Source organism: Culex quinquefasciatus, chromosome 3 (assembly GCF_015732765.1).
Source record: "Culex quinquefasciatus strain JHB chromosome 3, VPISU_Cqui_1.0_pri_paternal, whole genome shotgun sequence".
Lineage (NCBI taxonomy): Eukaryota > Metazoa > Arthropoda > Insecta > Diptera > Culicidae > Culex > Culex quinquefasciatus.
This window is the reverse complement of record NC_051863.1, coordinates 172,528,580-172,551,196: the sequence shown is the minus strand read 5'-3', so window position 1 is coordinate 172,551,196 and position 22,617 is coordinate 172,528,580. Positions and strand designations below refer to the sequence as shown.

The 22,617-nt window shown below is 36.9% G+C and overlaps 2 protein-coding genes across 8 annotated transcripts in view; one reads left to right on the top strand and one right to left on the bottom strand.

Annotated features, from left to right (window-relative positions):
- LOC6053462 (pro-resilin) overlaps positions 1–12,598 on the top strand; it is an 84,911-nt gene extending 72,313 nt beyond the window's left edge. For all 7 annotated transcript variants that reach the window (XM_038262357.1, XM_038262351.1, XM_038262354.1 and 4 more), the window contains exon 7: positions 12,064–12,598. In XM_038262357.1, the coding sequence (XP_038118285.1) occupies positions 12,064–12,280 (217 nt within the window). In that variant the 3' untranslated portion in view covers positions 12,281–12,598. The remainder of the gene's footprint in view (positions 1–12,063) is intronic.
- LOC6054363 lies at positions 12,475–22,531 on the bottom strand. The gene is made up of 7 exons (XM_038262358.1): positions 22,215–22,531; positions 21,982–22,147; positions 21,818–21,920; positions 21,559–21,765; positions 21,122–21,363; positions 12,875–13,285; positions 12,475–12,812 (listed from the first exon to the last, which is right to left on the bottom strand). Exons 1-7 carry the CDS (start codon positions 22,431–22,433, stop codon positions 12,607–12,609), a joined length of 1,554 nt encoding a protein of 517 aa, XP_038118286.1. The 5' UTR covers positions 22,434–22,531; the 3' UTR covers positions 12,475–12,606.
- Between the last annotated feature and the right edge of the window lie 86 nt (positions 22,532–22,617).

The following is a 22,617-nucleotide window of genomic DNA, read 5'->3' as shown; positions in this document are numbered from 1 at the left end:
AATACCTAGCCAGTGTTCACGGTGGAGTGTTCAGTTGTATTTTCTACGATGTGGCTCCACACGGTTCCTATGACAATATTCTGGACGCCATTTTGAAATCCCCTCGGATTGATCACGTGGCCAAGTATGTGCTAAACGGGACTTACCACGATGATCTGGAGAAGTTGCCCTGGAATCCGTCGTTGCTTCTGGTGCATCCTGGATACGATGTGGAATTTTTGAAGCGTAATGAAACCATCTGGAATATGATTTATCTGATGACGCTGTTTAACCCAACGACCAAAGTGCTGGTATTCGTAGATCTGAACAAACAAGTGCTTGTGGAAGAGATTGAAAGCAAAGTTGGTGCCAGTATTTTTTGCTACTCGGTTTATTTCGATAGTCTCAAGATGAAGGCACGTCATTGCAATGGAGTTTGGTGCGCGACCTTTCCAGGAGCCTTTGCTCCAATGTATCTTTTTACGCTGGGACATCGCTATAAAAAGGGGCGAAATATTACATTTGTTTCAAGTTTGACAAAGCTAGGGCATGAATGGAACTCCAACTGGATTAACGAATCTGCTCGATACTTATTTACTGAGATTGTTGAACTGCCGCATAATTGTGACGAAAATACTGGAAGAGATACTTTAAACCAGTGTTTAAAGCAATATGAAGCTGACAAAAACAAGGCTGACATCGGATTTTCAATCATGCTGATAAATGGAAATCTGCCCAGGGACTTTCGTCAGCTGTTCACAACCATACCGTATCTTAACAAGATATTGGTACCAAGAGACAGACCGTTGAATGCGGCCGAGCTTATCGTGATGCCGTTCTCCTGGGAAGTCTGGATATTAGTCATCGTGATGCTCATTTCTACTGAAATAATCAACCAACTATTTCCAGACTTGTTCAAAAACGATCCAATTCTTCTCGTGGTTTGTGGCTTTGAACGCTTCGACCTTCACCGGGCAAACCGATGGGAGAAACTCATTCTGCACTCGTTGATGGTTTTGATGTTCTTTCTGTCAAACGCGTTCGAAACCAAGATCATATCTTTAATGGTGAGCAGGCCCTCAATTCAACGCATTAAAACGTTAGCAGATTTTCTCCAGTCCGATTTAAAGTTTTACGAAGATCTGGAAAACCATCCCTACCTGGTCAATCAATCTTTTGGAAAAATGATGGTTCAAGGAAAGAAGCGTGACTATTTGCAAATAATTCCAGGAGAAGCTCAGTATGTGGACAGTTTTTGGGTCGATTTGCTGGTGGAAACAATGTACGACTATGAACGAAAGCAGCCATACTACGTAGTCCTCGACTATGATCATCTGGTCGGGCCCTGGCAAAGTGGAGGTTTCAGTTTATGGAAGTGTTTCGCTACATCCACAACGTTCTGGTTGAAGCTGGCTTGATTAACATGTGGAAGTCGAGGGTTAAAGATGACGTTTGGTTCCAAATGGTTGGATTTCGTCCCAAAGAGGATATCAGTGAGAAAACAGATCTAAACTTTGACGACCTACAACCGGCGTGGATGGCCCTGGTGGTTGGGTTGTGCATTAGTGCGATTGGATTTGCCGGAGAGATCGTGAAAAAACGACTCGATTACAGAAGGTCACATGACTTGGAAGCTACCAAAAATTAACGGTACACATCAACAAGAACTTTAGCACCAAGATTTTTGTTACAGGCAATTTAGTAATTTCAAAATTACGGGAACTATCGATATGATTTTTTATTCAACCCCTAGCGTACTGAGTTCAAAACTTTGAACAACAAAGTTTGACTGTTTTTAACAATCAGATTGATACAGGATTGGGTCTTTAAGTTTGACAATTTTTAGAATAAGAAGACAGCAACTTTTTTGGCTGCTATGCAAAGACCTATTTTTTTTAAATCCGTTAACACAGTATAGTTTACTGTTAAAAAGGGGTATAATGTTTATCGGTTCCAAGACAAGCGAGCAATTTTGCACGAATTCCGGAAAATTATTTTATATGTAGTTTTATATTAGATTCAAACTTTGTTTGGGGTGTTTTCTATTATCCCATTCATTTAAGTCTCCATAACATTTTGGCAGCGATTTTGTGTCTTTGTCAAAGTTGAAGGTTCTGATGAAGATTAATCAGAAAAAAGGGTACATGGAAAAACTGTAGCTTTAAAATCAACTATTTTTATTAAAAAAATCTATTTCCTACAAACGTTTATTTTTCAATTTGTTCAATTTGCAATTCATGAGTTTTTGACGAAACTTTGTTGCTTTTTTGTACCATTTTCAAGTAATAATCATGTAAAGAATTTCTTTTTCAGAAACTGAGGTTTTGAAGTGATTATGAAAATTGTCGATAGTTTTTTGTTGTGGTTTTATTTTAGACTTTCAAAATTGGACAATAAGTTGCTTAAATGCAGCCTTGCCAATAATACAATGCAATGTACAGTCCAGATTCGATTATCCGAAGCCCTCGAAAAAAATTCACTTCGAATAATGGAAACTTCGGATAATCGAATCACGATTTTTTTACCGTTGTCTTGTTTTTGATTATCTAACTTAAGTTTGACCCCTAAACTACTCTAAAGTCATTTAGAAATTTTAAATCCAAAATGGCGGTGATGGATTATCGAAAAAGTGCATATTGTAATCAAATACACATTCAACCATTAAAATTTGGCTAAAATGTGGTCACAGAATTCGAATTTGATGTTAAACGTAAAAAAATGAAGTAATAGGGGAGCTGGGGGCAAGACGGCCACCCCACTGTTTTACTAAGTATAATAATGAATATTAATGAAATGTTAAGCAATACTGTATATGGAGCAATAATGCATATGGAGTCACCTTTTCCAAACATTTTGCTCGAAATAGTATAAAAGTTAATCAAAATAAATTAATATTTTTTGAACTTAAAGCTGTATGTAATTTTCATGAATTGCAGCTTAGGCATTTTTGTTATTCAACAATATGTATTCCTGTCTTCAAATATTTTTTTATGTTGAAGTTTTCCCTAGATGATGTGCTCGTACAATTTCCGGGTCATCCCGAGCAGACGGAAATAACTTGGGAAGGTCAGTTTTTGATATTGTGAGAAGATCGAAATATGTTATTGGGATGATCGGATTAGTTGTTAAAATAACAAAAATCAATAACAAAGATTTGTTAGAAGAATAACATAAATTGTTATTATGTTGTTATTGCAATAACAAACCAATAACACAGAAGGAATCATGAAGGAATAACAAGATTTGTTATTTTGTGCGGAGAGGTGGAGCAGCATAATAACAAAAAATGTTATTGAACTGGTATGTCTCCATAACAAAAAAAGTTATTGTTTTGGTTTATTTGTAATTTGCAAATAAACCTGCATTTGCCATAACTCCTCTGTACTAGTCAGGGCTGCAGAGTCGGATACCTCCAAGCGACTTTGAATCCATACTTTGAAGACAACTCCGACTCTGGATGCAGGATATGACGCCAATGACGACTTCAGCTCTCCAAAAATACCCGACTTCACAGATTCCGACTCCAAGTAAAAGTTGCTGAAAATTTGCTGAATCCGATGCAGTCTCCGAGGTCTCACTCCGGCTTGAACTTCAACGTCAGCTCCGACTTCCTGGCTCTGTGAAAATAATAACAGTTTTTGTTATTCACACTTCAAAAATTATCAATAAATTAATCAATTTCGTTAAAGAATTTAACAAAATTTAAAAAAAAATGAACTCTCAAAAGTTAATTTTATCGGATTTATTTTAGCTTGAAACCCCATTTCATGGTGAAATAAATGAACCCGATAAAATTGGTCAAAATTATTTCATAGTTCTAGCTAATTTTAGCCAAGTCCCTTAGGGGGTATATCAAATAATTAAAAAAATCAGCTTTCAAAATTTCAACTTTTTAGAATAATTTTAGCTTAAGGACCACATTTCATGGCCAAAATAATGATCCCGACGAAATTTTAGTAAAGTCCCTTAGGGGGTATATCAAATAATTAAAAAAATCAACTTACAAAATTTCAACTTTTTAGAATAGTTTTAGCTTAAGGACCCCATTTCATGGCCAAAATAATGACCCCGACGAAATTGGTCAAAATTATCCCATAGTTCTAGCCAATTTAAGCAAAGTCCCTCAGGGGGTATATCAAATAATTAAAAAAATCAACTTTCAAAATTTCAACTTTTTAGAATAGTTTTAGCTTAAGGACCCCATTTCATGGCCAAAATAATGACCCCGACGAAATTGGTCAAAATTATCCCATAGTTCTAGCCAACTTTAGCAAAGTCTCTTAGGGGGTATATTAAATAATTAAAAAAATCAACTTTCAAAATTTCAACTTTTTAGAATAATTTTAGCTTAAGGACCCCATTTCATGGCCAAAATAATGATCCCGACGAAATTAGACAAAATTATCCCAAAGATCTAAACATATTTAACAAAAGAAAAAATTATAACAGATTGTGTTATGGACACTTAGAAACTTTTCCATTTGTGCGATTTATGGTAATTTTATTCCTAAGTCAGTATACCGAACGAATAACAAATTTAGTTATTAGGAGAGTCTTTGAAATGTATAACATTTACTCTTATTAGCGTGTTATTAAACATTTTCAATATAATATCGCTTCAATACCAAATTTTGTTATTTTATCAGAAACTGTTATTATTTTTTCTTCTTCAAGTTGAACTTCAGGATAAAATAATAACACTTTTTGTTATTTTAACAGGATTTGTTATTGAAATATAATTCATTTTGTTATTACCGTCTGCCCGGGATGAGCTGTCTCCAGAATGCGATGAGCTATTTGCAAAAAAATGTTTTAAAAATAAGTTGTTTGGGGGCAAGACGGCCACCTCCTCCGGGGGTAAGACAGCCACACGTAATTTTTAATTTTTATTTGATACAGGTTATATTTTTGATATAGCAAACCTCATGGAATAGTATGAAATCCTATATAACTTCTTCTAATCGAAATACACAAACTAATTATTTTGCATCAAATTGTGTTTGTTTTGTAGTAAAAATTTACAGTTTTTCATAAAATGTGGTAGCAATAATATGAAATTCGCTGGGCCAAAATATACATTTTTTATCTGCATTTTTCTGCACATTTGAAATTTAATTTTTCAACCAAAATAGTTATGATGTTCAGAGAAGTCTGTTCAACCAACCAATGTGGGCGTTTGGGTGGATTTAGCAAATTTATTATTTTAATTTATAGAACTGACCGACTAACTCCACATGGGTGGCCGTCTTACCCCGCGTTTTATATATATATGATTTCATTTTTTTTTAATTGCTGAAAAGTATTGAAAGTATTTTTAAGACCAACTCATTTATGTAATTTTTATAATAGACTACAAGTAGAACAATATGTACGTAATTTGAAATCAAAATAATCTGTTGTGCAATTTATGAGATTTCTCCTTTAGGGTGGCCGTCTTGCCCCCATCTTCCCTACGAAAAAATATTGTTTTTGATCATGATTCGATTATCCGAAGTCCCATACAAACCTTCGGATTATCGAACTTCGGATAATCGAGTCTGGAATGTAATTAGGGCTATCTAAGTCTGAGCATTTATCTAAAAGTCACTTAAAAGACCTCAAAAAATAAAAAAAAAAAGAAGGTTGCTTTGAAAACATTAGTGCAATTCTCTGAGATTTCGGTCATCCGATTTTTTTTGTATTTTTTAATCCAGCTGAAACTTTTATGGTGCTTTCTGTCGTATGCCCAAAGAAGTGATTTTGCATCATTAGTTTGTCCATATAATCTTCCATACAAATTTGGCAGCTCTCCATACAAAAATGATGCATGAAAATTAAAAATCTGTATCTTTTGAAGGAATTTTTTTGATCGATTTCGTGTCTTTGACAAAATTGTATGTAGGGGAGAGTGGGGAGACTTGATCCCCGGGGACACTTGATCCCAAGCCTGTATATCGTCAGCATGTGGGTAAAACAATTAGCTTTGTTCTAGAAAGTTGTGCGAAATTGACTAAAACTCATTGTAGAAAACAAAGAAATTAAAAAATGTTTAGATTGAGTTACACACATATGTATTTCTAAAAAGTGCTGCAACAAACTTCCAACAGATCTTTTTTCTTTGTTTTGATAAGTATAGAAAACATTCAAAAATTATTCAAAAAAATATGTTTTATACATGAATTGTTTCATAAACAAATCAACTCCAAAACCCTTACGCGATTGACGTTAAATTTATCGTCATACTATTTTTACAACCAATTGTTTAAAAAGGTGAGTTTAGGGAGACTTGATCCCTGCATTTTTACAGTCACTGGAATCAGCCTCAAAATTAAATAATTCGGCTGGGTTTTCGTACATAGTTTCCTTTAGTATAGTTGTACATAACTTACTGCAGTTTGAACCATTTTTCAAAAGTTTTGTAAACAAAAGTTTCCAGCTTTTGTAAACATGCTCAATTTCGGTCTAAAAAAGAAAATTTTAAGTTTTTAAATATTTTGCATGCTAAACTTGTTATATTTTGAACATAAACGTACAGGTTTAATGTGAAATTGCTGGAACTTATAGAAAATTAACAGTTTGGATGAATAAGAAACATTTTGCTTAAGATTTCTTAAAAATGTTGAAAGGGGATCAAATTACCCCCAACATTTTGAAAATGCACGTTAAAAATATTTTTTTAAAACGCTTGGCATGATTCGAAGAGTTTGTCTTATGAAATACCCTTATCAGCCAAACATAGTTGAATGTTTAAGCTTTCAATTCATGCAAAAAGTTCATAGCTTTGTGAGAAATTGACAGAGTTATGTGCGATTCAAAAAAAGGGGATCAAGTCTCCCCACTCTCCCCTATGGATAAGGACTACACTGAAAAAAAATGATACACGGTAAATTTTTTGGTGACACTTTTTGTCACTTAAACTTGATTTGCAAAAAAACACTATTTAAAAAAAAATTAATGTATTTTAGGGGACATCAAATGGCAACTTTTTAGAAATTTCAGAAACGGGCAAAAAATCTTTGATCGAGTTATGAATTTATGAATCAGTACTGATGTTTTCAAAAAAATCGAAATATCGATCGCAAAATTTTTCCAACTTCATTTTTCGATGTAAAATCGAATTTGCAATCAAACTTCTGTCACCCTAATGGCTTTCAAGCATAACAAATTCGTTATTTTTTTGCTGCTCGGATTTTGGATACATAAAAGCGAATACCCGGAATGCAGTCAGAGCACACTTTACCAAAACAAGTGCTCATTCGTATGGAAGCCATGTGTGATGCTGTGTGTACCTGGAAGCTTTCAAGAGGTATTTTCCTCCCAGCAACGACTGCGCTGGTGGGTGGGTCAAAGTTGTAACATCGCAGGATTACTCAAGGTGGAGGGATGGAAATAGAATACGATCTGATATGTAAATTGCCAAAATTTTCTTGTATGTTTGACCAGAATCAGGATGTTACCCAGGATTATTTTGCAGATTTGTTGGGTGAGTCTGAGTTGTTAGACGTTTGGGGTTAGACGGTTTATTTTGTAACTGATGAAAACTTGGACGTAAGTCATAAGTTAAAAAAGCTAGAGCTTTCGTCCACCAGCAGCTCGTAAATCTCTTCAACGAAAAGTTCAAATCTTCCACACACCAACAGGCTCTTCCGTCTTTCGTCCGGTAACAAATGTCTTAATCCTCGACCAAATCCCAAACAAATTGCGCCTCTCTGCGCCACACACACATACACACACACACACAGCGCCACTGCGGAAATGCCAGATTGATTATCCGCATTTATTTTCCAAACAGCTTGCCCTCGTCAGCTTCTGTGCCTGAGCCTGTGAGAAAGTGTCTAGTTCAATCAATCGCCCAACCAGCTGGCAACACTTGCCTTTGCTGCTGCAGTAATCCTTTGGCCATTTTTTTTCTTTCCCTGAAAGCAGCTGCTGCTCTGTGTCATTGCAGCCAATGCTTCCCCGGCCCGATGGCCGAAGGCAAATTTTAGTTGTATCTTTCGGCAGCGCAGTGTTGCCCGGTGGGGGAAAACTTTTTAATTGCTCCCTTTACTGCCGTTATGGATGTCTCTTCCACGCTGGATGGTTGGGTGTGAGCGGCAGTGGTGCCAGAGTGGATTTAATAGAAGGATGGTTTTTTAATGTTTTTTTTATCGTTGAATTGAAACAGAAGATGTTATTACAGTCCAGACTCGATTATCCGAAGTCTTGATTATCCAAAGTTCGGTTATCCGAAGGTTTGTAGGTTACACACAAAAAAATATTTCCGAATGTTACATCATTTATGATGTAACACTTTTGCACGTCATTAAACATTTAAATTTAAATGCAATTTAATGTAAATTTGCAACAAATTATACGTAAAAACATGATTTTACGTGTGATTCAACCGTTTACGTCGAATCTCATGTTTACATCAACTGAGTTTACATGTGATTCATTTTTTTCGTGTCCAGTAAATTCACATATTTTTTTCTGTGTACTTCGGATAATCAAATCATGAACCAAAACAAATCGTATTTTTTCATTTTCTTAATTTTAACATTACATTCGAGTTCTGCGATCCCATTTCTGTCAAATTTGTATAGTTGACTGCCTATTTAATTACAAAATGCATTTTTCCAATATTTCATCAACACCATTTTTGCCATCATCTTGGATTTGATAAATCTAAATCACTTTAGAGTAGTGTAGGGGTTTTTATTTGTGATTCGATTATCCGAAGATTCGATTACCCGATGTGCATTATTTCCAAGGCCTTCGGTTGATCGAGTCTGGACTATAGTTATATATTTTTTTCACTTTTAAAAGTTTACTTCTTTCTTTTTAACGTAAATTATAGACAGGGCTAGAGGTGGGCAAAAAAAGAGCGAGCCGCTCAAAGAGCCGGTTCACTGAAAAGAGCGAACGAACCGTGGCTCACAAAAAATGAATCGCGGTTCTTTTTTAAACTCCGGTTTTTTTAAAGAACCGTTTCAAGGTAACATTATTTTTGTTATAAATATAATTTATGGAATTTCCAAAAAATGTAGTATTAAATTTGTTTTTGAGAATTGGAAACGAAATTCCAAATATTTCAATGCTTATAAAAATTAATCCCAAAAGTAAATGATTTTCTAAACAAAAAAAAAACTTTTCATTGTACAACTGATTGTACAATAATGTATTACCGGAATACAAATTTGGAAATTTCAAATTGCATAATTTGTAAAATATCTACTGAATAATTTTAATATATTGAAGAAAAAAAATCCTCTTGTACGATTAAACTTAAGCGTTTGTAGACTTTATCGATTAAATCAGAATATAGAAAAGAATTTGCAGAATATTTCCTATAAATGAAATACCAGCATTAGATAAATTCTTGCAGAAATAAACGCAATTTTAAAATTAATAGTGTATATTCCAGCATCCTACATTTGCCATTCAAATACTTGAATGTTTAGGTTCGAGTTGAAATATTGACATAGAAACCATTAAAACCTATGGATTTTAAGGACATCTTCTCATTTTCAGTTTTAACTTTTTTTTTATCAAATAATTAAAGAGCCGTTCAAAAGAGCGGCTCTTTTTAATGAGCGAACGAAAATGAGCGGCTCCTAAAAAAGAGCGGTTTTGCCCACCTCTAATCTAAACCAATTTTGCTCAAAATTTACACAGATGCTTGAAATAACCCATAAAACAGTGCTCTGCTTGTGGAGCAGGGGTCATTTTTCTGGGCAGCCTAATCCTCATTTATTGTTTTCGGATTCTACCTTTATAAACATTGTAGTCAAACTGCTATTACAAGGAATTTACCTAGAGCATTGAACACTAAGGCCGTTGCAAATATTTTTAAATGTTTATGTCGTCCCCTACAAAATTTGTCAGAAAATTCAGGGGCAATTTTTTTCTTCTAAAAAACATCAAAATTTCAATGGACATAGAAAACTGATCAACTGAGTAGGTACACGAAAAAAATGCAGGTTGTTTATCAACTTTTTTTTTTCACAAAAACTCAATTTCCCAAAATACGTATTTTTTTAATTTCGAGGTTTTTTGATATGTTTAAGGGGACAAAAACCCGCAGTTTTGAGCCATAGAGAAACTTTTTAAAAAATCTGCCGCCGAGTTATGGTTTTTTGAAAAAATAGTGATTTTTGGAAAAAAATTAAATTTCATGCAAAAACAAATTTGATCAAATTTTTTGATGTAAAATTGAATTTCATATCAAAAAGTACTTCACAGATTGTTTGATAAGCGGCTCTGTTTTCAAGATAAAGTCACCGATAGTTTGATTTTAGCGAAATATTTGCAGTTTTCCGATTTAAAAAAAAACATGAATGGCCATTTCTAAAAATATTTTTTTTTTAAATTAAGAAAATTTGCTATAAAATTGTTTAAAAGACATTGAATATTGGACGTCTGGTTGCTGAGATACAGCGGCTTCAAGAAAAAGAAACAGGAAAATTGAAGTTTAAGTCTCACCCAAACAAACCATCATTTTCTAATGTCGATATCTCCGCAACTATAGGTCCAATTTTCAATGTTAAAACATGAAACATTCGTGAATTTTTTCGATCTTTGCGAAAAAAATATTTTGAAGAAAAAAAATTAAATAAAGACTACCATTTTAAATGGACGTAATATGCAATGTTTGACCCTTTTAAAATGTAAGTCTTGATGGTCACTATTTTTTTAAACGAAAAACTGCAAATATTTCGCTTCAATCAAACATTCGGTGGCTATATCTTGAAAACAGAGCCCTTTATCAAAAATCTGTAAAGTACTTTTTGATTGGAAATTCAATTTTACATTAAAAAATTACGTCAAATTTGTTTTTGCATGAAATTTCAATTTTTTACAAAAAAAAAACACTATTTTGTCAAAAAAAAAAACATAACTCGGCGATAGATTTTTTGACCATGTATCATTATGGCTCAAAAGTTGCGTCCTTTGGAGGATCAAAAAATCTCGAAAATCAAAAAATTATGCATTTTGGGAAATTGAGTTTTTGTGAAAAAAAATTAATTAAACAATCTGCATTTTTTTCCGTGTACCTATTTTTTCTCAATAGTCCTCAACAAGACTACAACTTTGCCGAAGACACCAAATTGATCAGAAAATTCACTCAAAAGTTATAGCTGTTTGAATATTTACGTACCATTTTTGTATGATCAGCAGCCAAAATTGTATGGAGACTTGTATGGGTGAACCAATGACACAAAATAGCTTCTTTGGTCATATGAAAGGCCCACACAAAGTTCAAGCCTAATCAAAAAATACAAAAAATAAAAATGGTCGAAATCGGCCGATTTCGTAGAGTGTTGCTCAATTGCTTCAAAAATCTGGCTGTTTAAACTGTGCCCAATAATGTAAGATTTTTCTTATACAATGCGTTCCCGATAGTTTACAATCTAGGTACTGTTCTCGAGTTTTTTGGCCCCAAACTTAGTGTGAGCAACTTCTGGTTCGAATTTTCTTCACAAAAATAATGTTCTTTCCCTTTTGAAGGGTGAGCCAAAGCCAAGTGGAGGGGTTCTGCCAAAGTTTGTGTATGTGTGTGGAAAAAACTAGGTTATAAATTAGCACCGACTCAATCCGCTCTAAATGAGGACCATAAAGTGGGGTTAAAGTTTTTCGTTTTTGGAGACAAGTTTGTGTGCGTGTGTGTGTTTCAGTTTTCGGTAACAATGCTTGCTTGTGAGACTTTTATGGCATTATGTGCACTTCAATGTACGGTTATTATGGGAAAGTTTTGCAGTTTTATTTTATACTTTTCTTTCGCTTAGCTAACAAGTTCGAAGCAGCCAACAAACAGCAAAAAATAACAACGAATGATTTTCTTAACTAACGCTAAATTGAAAAGTTTTTGACAAAAGTTAACAAGACGAAGCTTTCAAAGAGTGTTATAGCGTTCTGCCCCGGAGTAAATGCTCCACGCCGTCAGCTTCAAGCGATTGTAAATAATGCAAATTTTGAGTTGAAGCTTTCCGGAGAAAAAAGGAAACCCGTCGAATAACTTCCGCTTGCGCGCTTCTTCTAACCCCCACCCCTTGGCTTAAGGGGGAACTCGCTAATGCCCGCCCACTAAAATTAGAGCCTCGCTTCTTCTGTCCCCCCTGCTAGCTCTGCCTATAGTGGACGTCCCCGCCCGTCGGCATCTCTAGGCGCCACCAGCTACCTCATGGACCGGGACACGGGCAATTCCGCCGGCGGACAGCAGCAACCCACGACCGCTGAGCTGCAGGCGGCAGACAACGACAACAACAACAACAACAACGGTGGCGATTCTGACAGCAAGGCAACAGCAGGCCATGACAGCCCGCAGAAGAGTGAGCCTTGAAAAAGGAAAAGAATGAATAATGGAACCTTAATCCTGACGCGATACGAACAACGGACTTGGCGAGGAATTTGCTTAAGTTTAGAGTGCAGAGCGGGCCTTAAGTTTACCAAGTAGGAGGAAGTTAAAGTAAAGTAAAAAACTCGAATAAATTTAAGAAGAGACGACACACAAAAACCAAAACTACGACAGGGGCGTAACATACAGAACCAGAAAGTGTATTTCTCGTTTTAAGTATACAACTTAATCTAGCTTAGTTCGTAAGGAAGTAAATCTATTTATAATCCCGTAAGAAATTGGTAGCAATAAACATAACTGATGAAAGCTCTCTAGTTGTTTTCCTTCCCGAGCGGGCACTGTCCGCCGTATTGGGGAAAGATCTGTCGACACGTGCTTTCAACTGCCCGCCAGATCTTTCCTTCGTAGCGGCGGGCACGACTGTCCTCGACGAACGTTTCACAGCCATAACCTACGCACCGGTCTCGGTAGTGGAACAGCATACCTTCCTGCTCCGCAATCCGCAACTCTTTGGTATCTACAAAAAAAAACGACCAAAATTAGGCTCCCCTCCGTACAAATCCACTCAAGAAATCGCACCCCGTAAAGCCCGCCACACAAAGTGGTTGCCCGCCTCAATGACGGTGCGTCCACTGGCCACGTATTTGCTTCGGTTGTGGTGCATCAGCGGTTCCTTGGTGCGCACGGTGCGAACCTGCGTGTACAGGTAGGTGTTGTTGGCCCCGCGGGGAACCCGCGAAAAGTCCTCCTCGTAGAAGCCGTAGAAGAAAACGGCCGGGAAGTTGAACGAGTGCACGTCGAAGCGGTCCCGTCGGTGGAGGAATTGGACAAGGTTTTCCCCGTCGAAGGCGGACTCCAGGGGTAGTAGGAACTCGTCCAGATCGACCATGGCCGTGAAGTGGAAGTCTCCGACCAGGGTGGCGCGGTACAGGCAGTCGTTCAGGGCGGCGAAGATGCCCTCGTAGCGAAGCTCTTTCTCAAATTTGTAGCCTGTGAAAAAAATTATCATTTTTTAAATATTTTTAATCTTTTTTGTTAGATTAACTGAATTATTTCTGAGTGTACAAACTTTTTTTTATTTAATTATATGAAAACATATCAAAAGTAATTTCTATTACTTTTTGAATTTTCTTAATATTCCTCCAAAATCTGTCCACGTAATCATATCAACTCAGAATAAAATTCTTTGCGTGTTGGATTGTGATCAAAAATGTACACTTAATTTTTTTGGCTATGGTCAAACGAATTTTGTCCGAATTTGTTCCATTCGGTCCGGTGTCGGCTCCCAATTGGTTTAAAAAAGCAGTAGTGACAAAATTTAAAAAAAAAAAACAAGCAAAAAAAATAGTTATGCACACGAACTATCTTGGTGGATATAAGGACAGTTTGATTTTCAGATAACATCAACAGTTTCGGCACAGATATCGTGAATCATCTCTTTGACTTTAAAAGCTTCTATTGGTCTATACGTTTTATGCAAACGTTCAACCATAATCGAACAAAAACAGAATGCTTTCGCTATTGATTTGGTGATATAGGCATCAGTTTCTCAATTTAAATCAAAAAGTAAAAAAAAAATCTAAGTTAACCCTGTACTGCCAAAATTCTACTCTATTTTTTTTATTTTTCCTGTGTTCAGGAGGTCATTTTGAGCAACTTTTGTTGTACGAAAAACTAAATTTTTCTTGTTTTATTTCTTTTTGTTCAAATTTAGTATTTAAATTGTAATTTATCTTGTTTAGTTTATATTTGTTTTTGGTAGTATTTGGCATATTCTACCGCCCCCTACCATTACATTTTAACTTTCTATTTTTGTCATGTTTTTAGGTCACTTTTTAAATTTTGCTTTTTTTTCAAATTTTCTGCAAAAGAATGGCACCACTATCATTTAAATTGAAAAAAGCGCAGAGGAACACTACTAAAATTACTGCATACTTCTTTTTACATAAAAAATAGGAAATGTTAGTAAAAAATACAGACAAAGTTGACCCCTAAAAAAATACATTTCAAAAAACATTAGCAAAGTAACATAAAACAAGTCGACCTTCCAAACGTATTTTTTTTAATATTAAGAGTTTTTCTTTTCAATGCTTTTTAAAGCTCAAAAATTGGGTGAAAATGAATTTTTGGCCCATTTTAAGATTGTAGAGGGTAAAAAAAAAAAAACAAAAAATTGTTTTGCATTTTTTGAGGAAATGGTTCCTTTGAAAAAACATGGCCAAACTCTTTTTATTTTTCAGATTCTTTAAGTTTGTTGCTTTCTATTTTATTTTTTCATTATTTAAAACTTATTTTGTTTTTCCATTGAACTTGAGTTTAATGCAATTTGATGCAATTCAATAGGGTTAATTCTCAAATGTTTCAGACCCAATTTGCTGATTCTCACTGCATAAATATATTTTGCATCTCTTTTCATATAAAATTGTTTGCTTTGCTTTGAAGTTTTTATTTTTTAAATAGGTTGTAAACGCTTTATATTTTAAGTTTAGGTCCTTTCGAAATGTTAGTCTCAAATTCATAGTTTTCAAAATATGTTTTTTAAAGGAGTAGAAAATTTCTCAAATGTTTATTTTTTCAACACTTAAAGTTGCTGCTGAGATGTTGGCATTAGAAAATGTTGACCTCTCGGATTAGTTTTCAAAAAGCCGTAAGAGCCATTGGTAAACAAAGTCCTTTTTGCATCGGTATTCGACCTACTTACGAAAAACCAATATCAAAAATGTTCGAGATTGTTCATCTACATGTCCTTCAAGTGCCCCATACTTGAAATAAATGAAATTTTGTTTCATTTTCGAGAAACACGAAAATTAGTGTCAGAGGTCACAGTGGCTCTTACGGCTTTTTGAAAACTCACCCGAGACCTGTTTTATTACTCTTCTCATTGAAAAGTGCCAGCGACAAAATTGGGCGAAAAGTTCATCGCTCGGAGATCGCGAGTTGGCGCGAGCGAATGAACACTGCGAAAAAAGATTCGGGGGTGCATTGGGGTTAAATGATTATTTCGTCATTCGGTTTAATTAAAAAAAAATATTTTTTTCGTAAATATCGCTACTTTGATGCGATGTAATTATTTTTTACAGTAAATTAGGCATTGTTACATCAAATTTGACCTTTCAAACGCACTAGAATGGCCAAATTTTAAAACAACAATGTTTGCCAATTTTGTAGAACAAAAGAAAAGTTCATCCGCGGTCTGTCAGCAGCGCGCTGTTTTGTTTGCTAGATCAATATTTGGAAATGTCGAACGTTGAAGGAAATCGCTCAAAAAATGGAAATTAACCGATTTCAAATGTTTTGGCCGCAAATGAAAGGTAAGGGTGGCTAATTTTTGATTCCGATCTGTAAAACTAGTTCTGGCGAGGGTTCTGGGCACTGCGGCAATCGATTTTACCAGCGGGTTGCTTCCGGTTGCATTTAATTTGCGGAGAAGGTTTTTCAATCCACCAGGGGCTTATTCTGGGGCAACAGTTTCGGTAATCCGGAACTTCTGGTAAGTTTAATATTTGCAGTGTTTAGCATGAAAAACAAACTTTGACTAATCTTTCAAATGTGCGCTCTTTTTGAGCCCCCCCCCCCCACTCCCCCGCGAATCGTTCAATACACATGATCTCAGGGGGTACCGGTAAACAAACCCCGTAATGGCGGACAAGCCAATTGTTATGTTCAACGGTAAAAAACATATTAAAAACCATCTCTGATCACTTTTTGCCTTCCTCACGTTACTGAGGAAAGGCTATAAAATCACTCGAAAACTTCTCAATTAGACCTCCTAGACCCACCTTCATGTATACCTATCGACTCAGAATCAAATCCTGAGCAAATGTCTGTGTGTGTGGTGGGATGTTGATCAAAAACTTGTCACTCGATTATCGTCGATTATCGATCATTTAAATGCAAAAAAAGGACAGGACAACATTTTTTCCATGAATCCACTAAGGTCCGCGTAGCTGTGAGGTAGGACCTTTTTGTCAAGAAGTACCGCGATTTTTTTTTTCAAATTTATTTAAAAATCGATTTTAAATCTTTCTCGGTCGTACAAAGTGTCATTGTACTCAGATATATAAGCTTTATCGTTGTGAACATTAATATCACAAATTTAAGCTTCACTTTAGGACCCAATTGAAACATATCAAACGAAATATTTGAAACCAAAACTGCACAACAACATACAAACAGAAAAATGAGGCGTTATTTTGTATTCAACAAAGTATTTAATTCCTTTTGTTATTGCAAATTGCTTTGGATTGCATTTTCTGATTTGTATGAAACCTTGTCCATTGAATTATTTATTTTGACCAAAAAAGTTATTGTGCACTATTGCTTCATATTTTTCATGCAAAATGGTGTATGTCTATTAGGGTGTTTCAGCCAAACAAAAAAGTTCTCAGAATCAGGCAAACCGAGGTTCCCCTAGTAGAGGATACCCATAGGGACTCTCATGCCAAATATCAGCCCATTTGGTTGAGAATTGGCCTGTCCCCAGCGGTTCAAAGTTTACATGTAAATTACTATGGGATTTTTGTGCTTTTCGTTCAATCGTTCCTACAGGTCTTGGGGCAACATGGATTCACTCGGAATAAAGACAGGTGTGTAGGGGATGGTCCAATGAACAAATTCCAGAAGGAATTAGGGTTGTCCATTCTGTCCCCAAGGTGCGCATTGGATCGACGTCCGGTGTCTCCAGAATCATCGATTCACCCTTCAAATGTACGCATTGTCCTTAGTATGCTATGACGGCTAGGAGAAAATTACGACGCCCCATGTCAGACGGTGAACACGTGGCAGAGTATCTACTCGAGTTTTGGCTCAAAAACATTCTTTAAAGTACTAAAATTATAATTATTGATATTCCTGAAAGAATTTCAACTATTCTAAATAAAGTAAAATGATGATTTTGTGTTAATAATGCAATCGATGCCTCTCCACGTGTTCACCGTCTCATATGGGGCGTCGTGGTTTCCACCTAGCCGTCATAGCATACTAAGGAAATGCGATGCTTTTGAAGGATGAATCGTTGGTTTTGGAGACACCGGACGTCGATCCAATGCGCACCTTGGGGACAGAATGGACAAGCCTAATTCCTTCTGGAATGTGTTCATTGGACCATCCCCTACACACCTGTCTTTATTCCGAGTGAATCCATGTTGTCCCCAGACCTGTAGGAACGATTGAACGAAAAGCACAAAAATCCCATAGTAATTTCCATGTAAACTTTAAACCGCTGGGGACAGGCCAATTCTCAACCAAATGGGCTGATATTTGGCATGAGAGTCCCTATGGGTATCCTCTACTAGGGGAACCTCGGTTTGCCTGATTCTGAGAACTTTTGGTTTTGGATGAAACACCCTAATGTCTATACACAAGTGCTGTGAATGTTTTCGCAAATCTGTATCTTGAGATAAGTTTTTCTGATTACCAACCATTTGCAAAGTTTTATGTTATGACCAAGTTTGAATTAAAAACTTTTTTTAGTCTTAAGAAAGATCATAGCTACAATGACTAAAACACCCATATTGACCCCCGTTGATCAGGTAGATCATCTGGCCATAACTCCCGGGAGTTCCTGGAGGACTCATAATAATCCAACATGGCGAAGAGTATCTATCGTGGTTCACTGAAGCTACCTGAAGCTATACCGATGGTTAATTCACCCATATAGACCTCCGTTGATCAGGCGCACATTTGAAAGATTAGTCTAAGTTTGTTTTTCATGCTAAACACTGCAAATCGACGTCGTCGTGCTATCTTGTCGCACCCGCCATTTTGACGTTCCGAGAAAAACGCGTTTTAATGTTTGACCTTGAATATTCAAAAACGAGAGCAAGCAATGTAAACAATAACAAACACGTTTTGTTTGGCTCACCATTCTGTGCATTGTCCCAAAGTTTGGTTGAAGTTGGTTGCTGGAGTCCTGAGTTATACACTCAACCCCCGGTGCACAGTGGGCGAAATGGAACCCAAAATCGGACTTAATTGAACGCGGCTGGTTCCCTGGTATGAAAAATAGTGTTTCTTATGTAAAAAAATCCGGAAAATCGATTGGTGATGGTTTCATCCACCGCACGAAACGGCAAAGGGTCCATTTTGCCCCAATTGCCCATTTTTTCACATTTTTTCTTGAAAATCGGTCTGTATTTAGAGCGGAGGCTTTAAGCGGCCATCCAAAATGCACTTAACTTATGTGAAAATGTCCCAGGAATCCAGTAAAAATAACCACATGCACCGCAAAAATTATCTAGGGTCCATTTAACCCCAATTCCACTATAAAAGCATTTTTGGCCATTTTCAAATGTTAGGTCAGATTTTACAAATCTGAAAATATTTTTTTCGTAAAGATCAGACAATTTTACATAAGAATGACGATTTGCACTTGATAGTTTAACACATTTATGTTGATAAAAATAAAAATTACGTAAAAGGCAGTTTATTCTGCGTTTGGGAAAATTGGGCCACAACTGATTCTTCAATCTTTTTATTTAGTTTAATTCCTATATCAACATAAATATGTTAAACTATCAAGTGCAAATCGCCATTCTTATGAAAAATTGTCTGATCTTTACGAAAAAAATATTTTCAGATTTGTAAAATCTGACCTAACATTTGAAAATGGCCAAAAATGCTTTTATAGCGGAATTTGGGTTAAATGGACCCTAGATGATTTTTGCGGTGCAAGTGGTTATTTTTACTAGATTCCTGGGACATTTTCACATAAGTTAAGTGCATTTTGGATGGCCGCTTAAAGCCTCCGCTCTAAATACAGACCGATTTTCAAGGAAAAAATGTAAAAAATTGACAATTGGGGCAAAATGGACCCTTTGCCGTTTCGTGCGGTGGATGAAACCATCACCAATCGATTTCCCGGATTTTTTTACATAAGAAACACTATTTTTCATACCAGGGAACCAGCCGCGTTTAATTAAGTCCGATTTTGGGTTCCATTTCGCCCACTGTGCGGTGGTTGGTCACTTTTTCGTTTGACGCTTTTTTAGTTTGTACCCCGTTGGTTGGTCAAAGTCAAACTAAAAAGTGACGAACTGTTACTTTTTACACGGCGCTCACGCACACTATCAAAACAAACGTTTAGTAGTGTGTGTGAACTCCGTGTAAAAGGGGTGTCAAACTAAAACGTGACCCCGTTCCTTTGACAACAGTTGGTGTCAAACCATCGGGGTTTGAGTGTAATTACAAATGTTTACGGTAGTCTAGCTTGTACGTGTGACAAACGCATCCTGACTTTCCTGGCCTGAAATCCCTTTGGCTTTTTGTCGCACTTACATCAATTTTCATAGAGTGACAAGATAGCACGACAAGATTGAAACTACTTTCATATGTAAAGTGACAAAAATTCACGGAGTTTTTTCGGTTTTTGTTGAATATCTCAGGATTGAAATCGAATTTTGGGGATCTGTGAAGGTCAAAAGGAAAGGCATTGTGAGCTGCACAAAATGGCGTTCTTAACTCAATTTGGCCCAAAATGCACGTACGACAAGTTAGCACGATGGCGACGAAATATTAAACTTACCAGAAGTTCCGGATTACCGAAACTGTTGCCCCACGAATAAGCCCCTGGTGGATTGAAAAACCTTCTCCGCAAATCAAATGCAACCGGAAGCAGCCCGCCGGTAAAATCGATTGCCGCAGGGCCCAGAACCCTCGCCAGAACTAGTTTTACAGATCGGAATCAAAAATTAGCCACCCATACCTTTCATTTGCGGCCAAAACATTTGAAATCGGTTAATTTCCATTTTTTGAGCGATTTCCTTCAACGTTCGACATTTCCAAATATTGATCTAGCAAACAAAACAGCGCGCTGCTGACAGACCGCGGATGAACTTTTCTTTTGTTCTACAAGGGGAATTGGGGGTAAAACGGTCAAATTGGCAAACATTGTTGTTTTAAAATTTGGCCATTCTAGTGCGTTTGAAAGGTCAAATTTGATGTAACAATGCCTAATTTACTGTAAAAAATAATTACATCGCATCAAAGTAGCGATATTTACGAAAAAAATAATTATTTTCTAATTAAACCGAATGACGAAATAATCATTTAACCCCAATGCACCTCCGAATCTTTTTTCGCGGTGTTCATTCGCTCGCACCAACTCGCGATCTCCGAGCGATGAACTTTTCGCCCAATTTTGTCGCTGGCACTTTTCAATGAGAAGAGTAATAGTGAGACTGTCAAAACATCCATTTTCGTGTTAGTTTTTCTTCTATCCGCTGTAAGAGTAATCATAGGTCCAAACTTCAATGACGCTCAACCTAAATTTTAGGATTTTTTTGAACATATTTTGTTTTCGAGGTAGGTATGTCAATCATAGGCATTATCATTAAAATCGAAAAACTGTTTTTTAGTAAAAAAAAAAAGTATAAATAGTCATTTATCGAAAACGGTGAACATTATCATAACTGCTGTAGAGTACTTTTCACAGCAAATTTTAATTTAAATTTAAAAATCAGGTTTACAAATATTAAGTGAGATTTCTATTCTTTCCACAAAACATATTTTTTTCGAAAAATCGTTACTAGGCCGTGATTTTTTTATTTAATTTTTCTGTTATATAGCTGCAAGGATCCCCTGAAACTCTATTTAGATCTTAAACCAACGTCTGAACCTTAAAAAAGGATTAAAAAAAATCCGCAAAATTGGGATTGGTATCTTGTTTAAAATTTTATAATCTTGACCGATGACATTTTTTTTTTCCTTTAAGAATTATAGTTATATCAGTTTGTTTTCCGGTTTATGATTGATTTGAGTTTAAAATTTTCCTGATTTATGACATGCGTGATTTTGCGTTGTCCTCATTTCTTAGAGTTAAAGCCTCACCTTCAAGATTCCACTCGAGCACCTCGGCAATTCCCCGGTCCCGATAGTGTCCCAGCACCCGGCTCACGTCCTCCGTGATAGATTTATTGTACAAATAGAACCGTTCGGCCCCGAGCAGCCGCCAGTACTCGAAAAATTCCACAATCCGGGCCGCGTTGCTATAATTGGAATGTACCGGCCCGACGCAAACTGCCAAATCCCGGCTCGGGTTCATCCGGAGCAGGAGGTTGCCCCGGGGATAGCTGAAATTAGTCGTCATTCAGCCAGGTAAAGATTCGAATTAACACGGTGGAATGGAAAAAGGAAAGAAAATTGCCGACAATTAGCGTAGGTTCAAGGGATAACCCGCAACCCCGGGGAACGTGACTCGAATGATGAGTGGGTGGAAATCTTGGGATTAATTAAACGGTTGCAAATAGATGGACATTAATACTCACTGGATTTGGACGAAGCTGGTCGCATCAATCATGCTTGGCTCAAAGTTGTAGCTCAGGCCAACTTCGTAAGGGAGCTGGATTTTAAGCTGGGACTTGTCCCCTGTAAGCTTGCAGACCACCGACGTAGCCGAGAAGGGCATGTCGAAATTCTCGTGAACCGCTTCCACCAAATCTGCTCGTTTGCGAACGACTTCACCTTCCGCGTATCTAAAAGAGTACTTCTCAAGTGGATTTTTGTTCAAGAGCTCGTTCAACGTACCGAAAATGGCAAAACACTTCCATCTGACGAATCTTCAAAGGTAAAACCGCGAAAACTCTGACGCTACCAATTGGAAGCCTTCCGTTGCTCGTAGGAAGACCCTCTGAAAAGAATGATGCTCCAGAATTTCAGCGCCAAAAAAACTTGAAACCATACAATCTTACCCACTATCTCCAACCTCGGATCAAAGTAGGCTGAGAACGTCTGATACCTCATCTGGGGGTCGCCAATCGGTTTCCAGCGGTCCGGCTGAACCGGTTCCTTTCCCATGGCCAACTCCAGCTTGACGCTGCGCTGGAACAGCGGCAACGTATGGTAGATGTACTCCTGCTATAAAAATCAATCCAACTAGCCATAGAATTCTGACAGCTAAGCCAAAATGGCGCACTTTACTTACGTACAGCACCCGCTGGTAGAACAGAAAGCCCAACAGACAGCACAGCACAACGCACAGAAAGCCCCACTTCCGGACGAAGCTGTTCGAGAACAGCGAGTGGGCCACGATCCACGGTTTGGACCGGGATTTCAGCGGCTGATATTTGACATGATCGCGGGACATTGCGCTGTCGTTGTTGGTGGCGACGGTGGACTCTTCACGGTGGGCAGAATGTGTCATAACGCGACATAACCTCAAATGTAGGGCGTTCGGCGGTTCGGTTGTTGCGTTGGACTCTTCGAGTGTTGACTGATGACTGAAGGTATTGTTATCTTTTGTTGACGGTGCGCCGGGGTCTGACTTGGGAAAGGTATCTACTTGATAAGATAAGATATCGGTAGATGTCGAAGGAGGGGAGTTTGAG

Excerpts from the sequence above, each read along its gene's own strand:
- LOC6054363 (XM_038262358.1), bottom strand. The coding sequence starts at position 22,433 with ATGACACATTCTGCCCACCGTGAAGAGTCCACCGTCGCCACCAACAAC. Across the intron at positions 22,148-22,214 it reads TCTACCAGCGGGTGCTGTAC|CAGGAGTACATCTACCATAC; the intron begins GTAAGTAAAGTG and ends TGATTTTTATAG. Across the intron at positions 21,766-21,817 it reads GAAGTGTTTTGCCATTTTCG|ATACGCGGAAGGTGAAGTCG; the intron begins GTACGTTGAACG and ends GTACTCTTTTAG.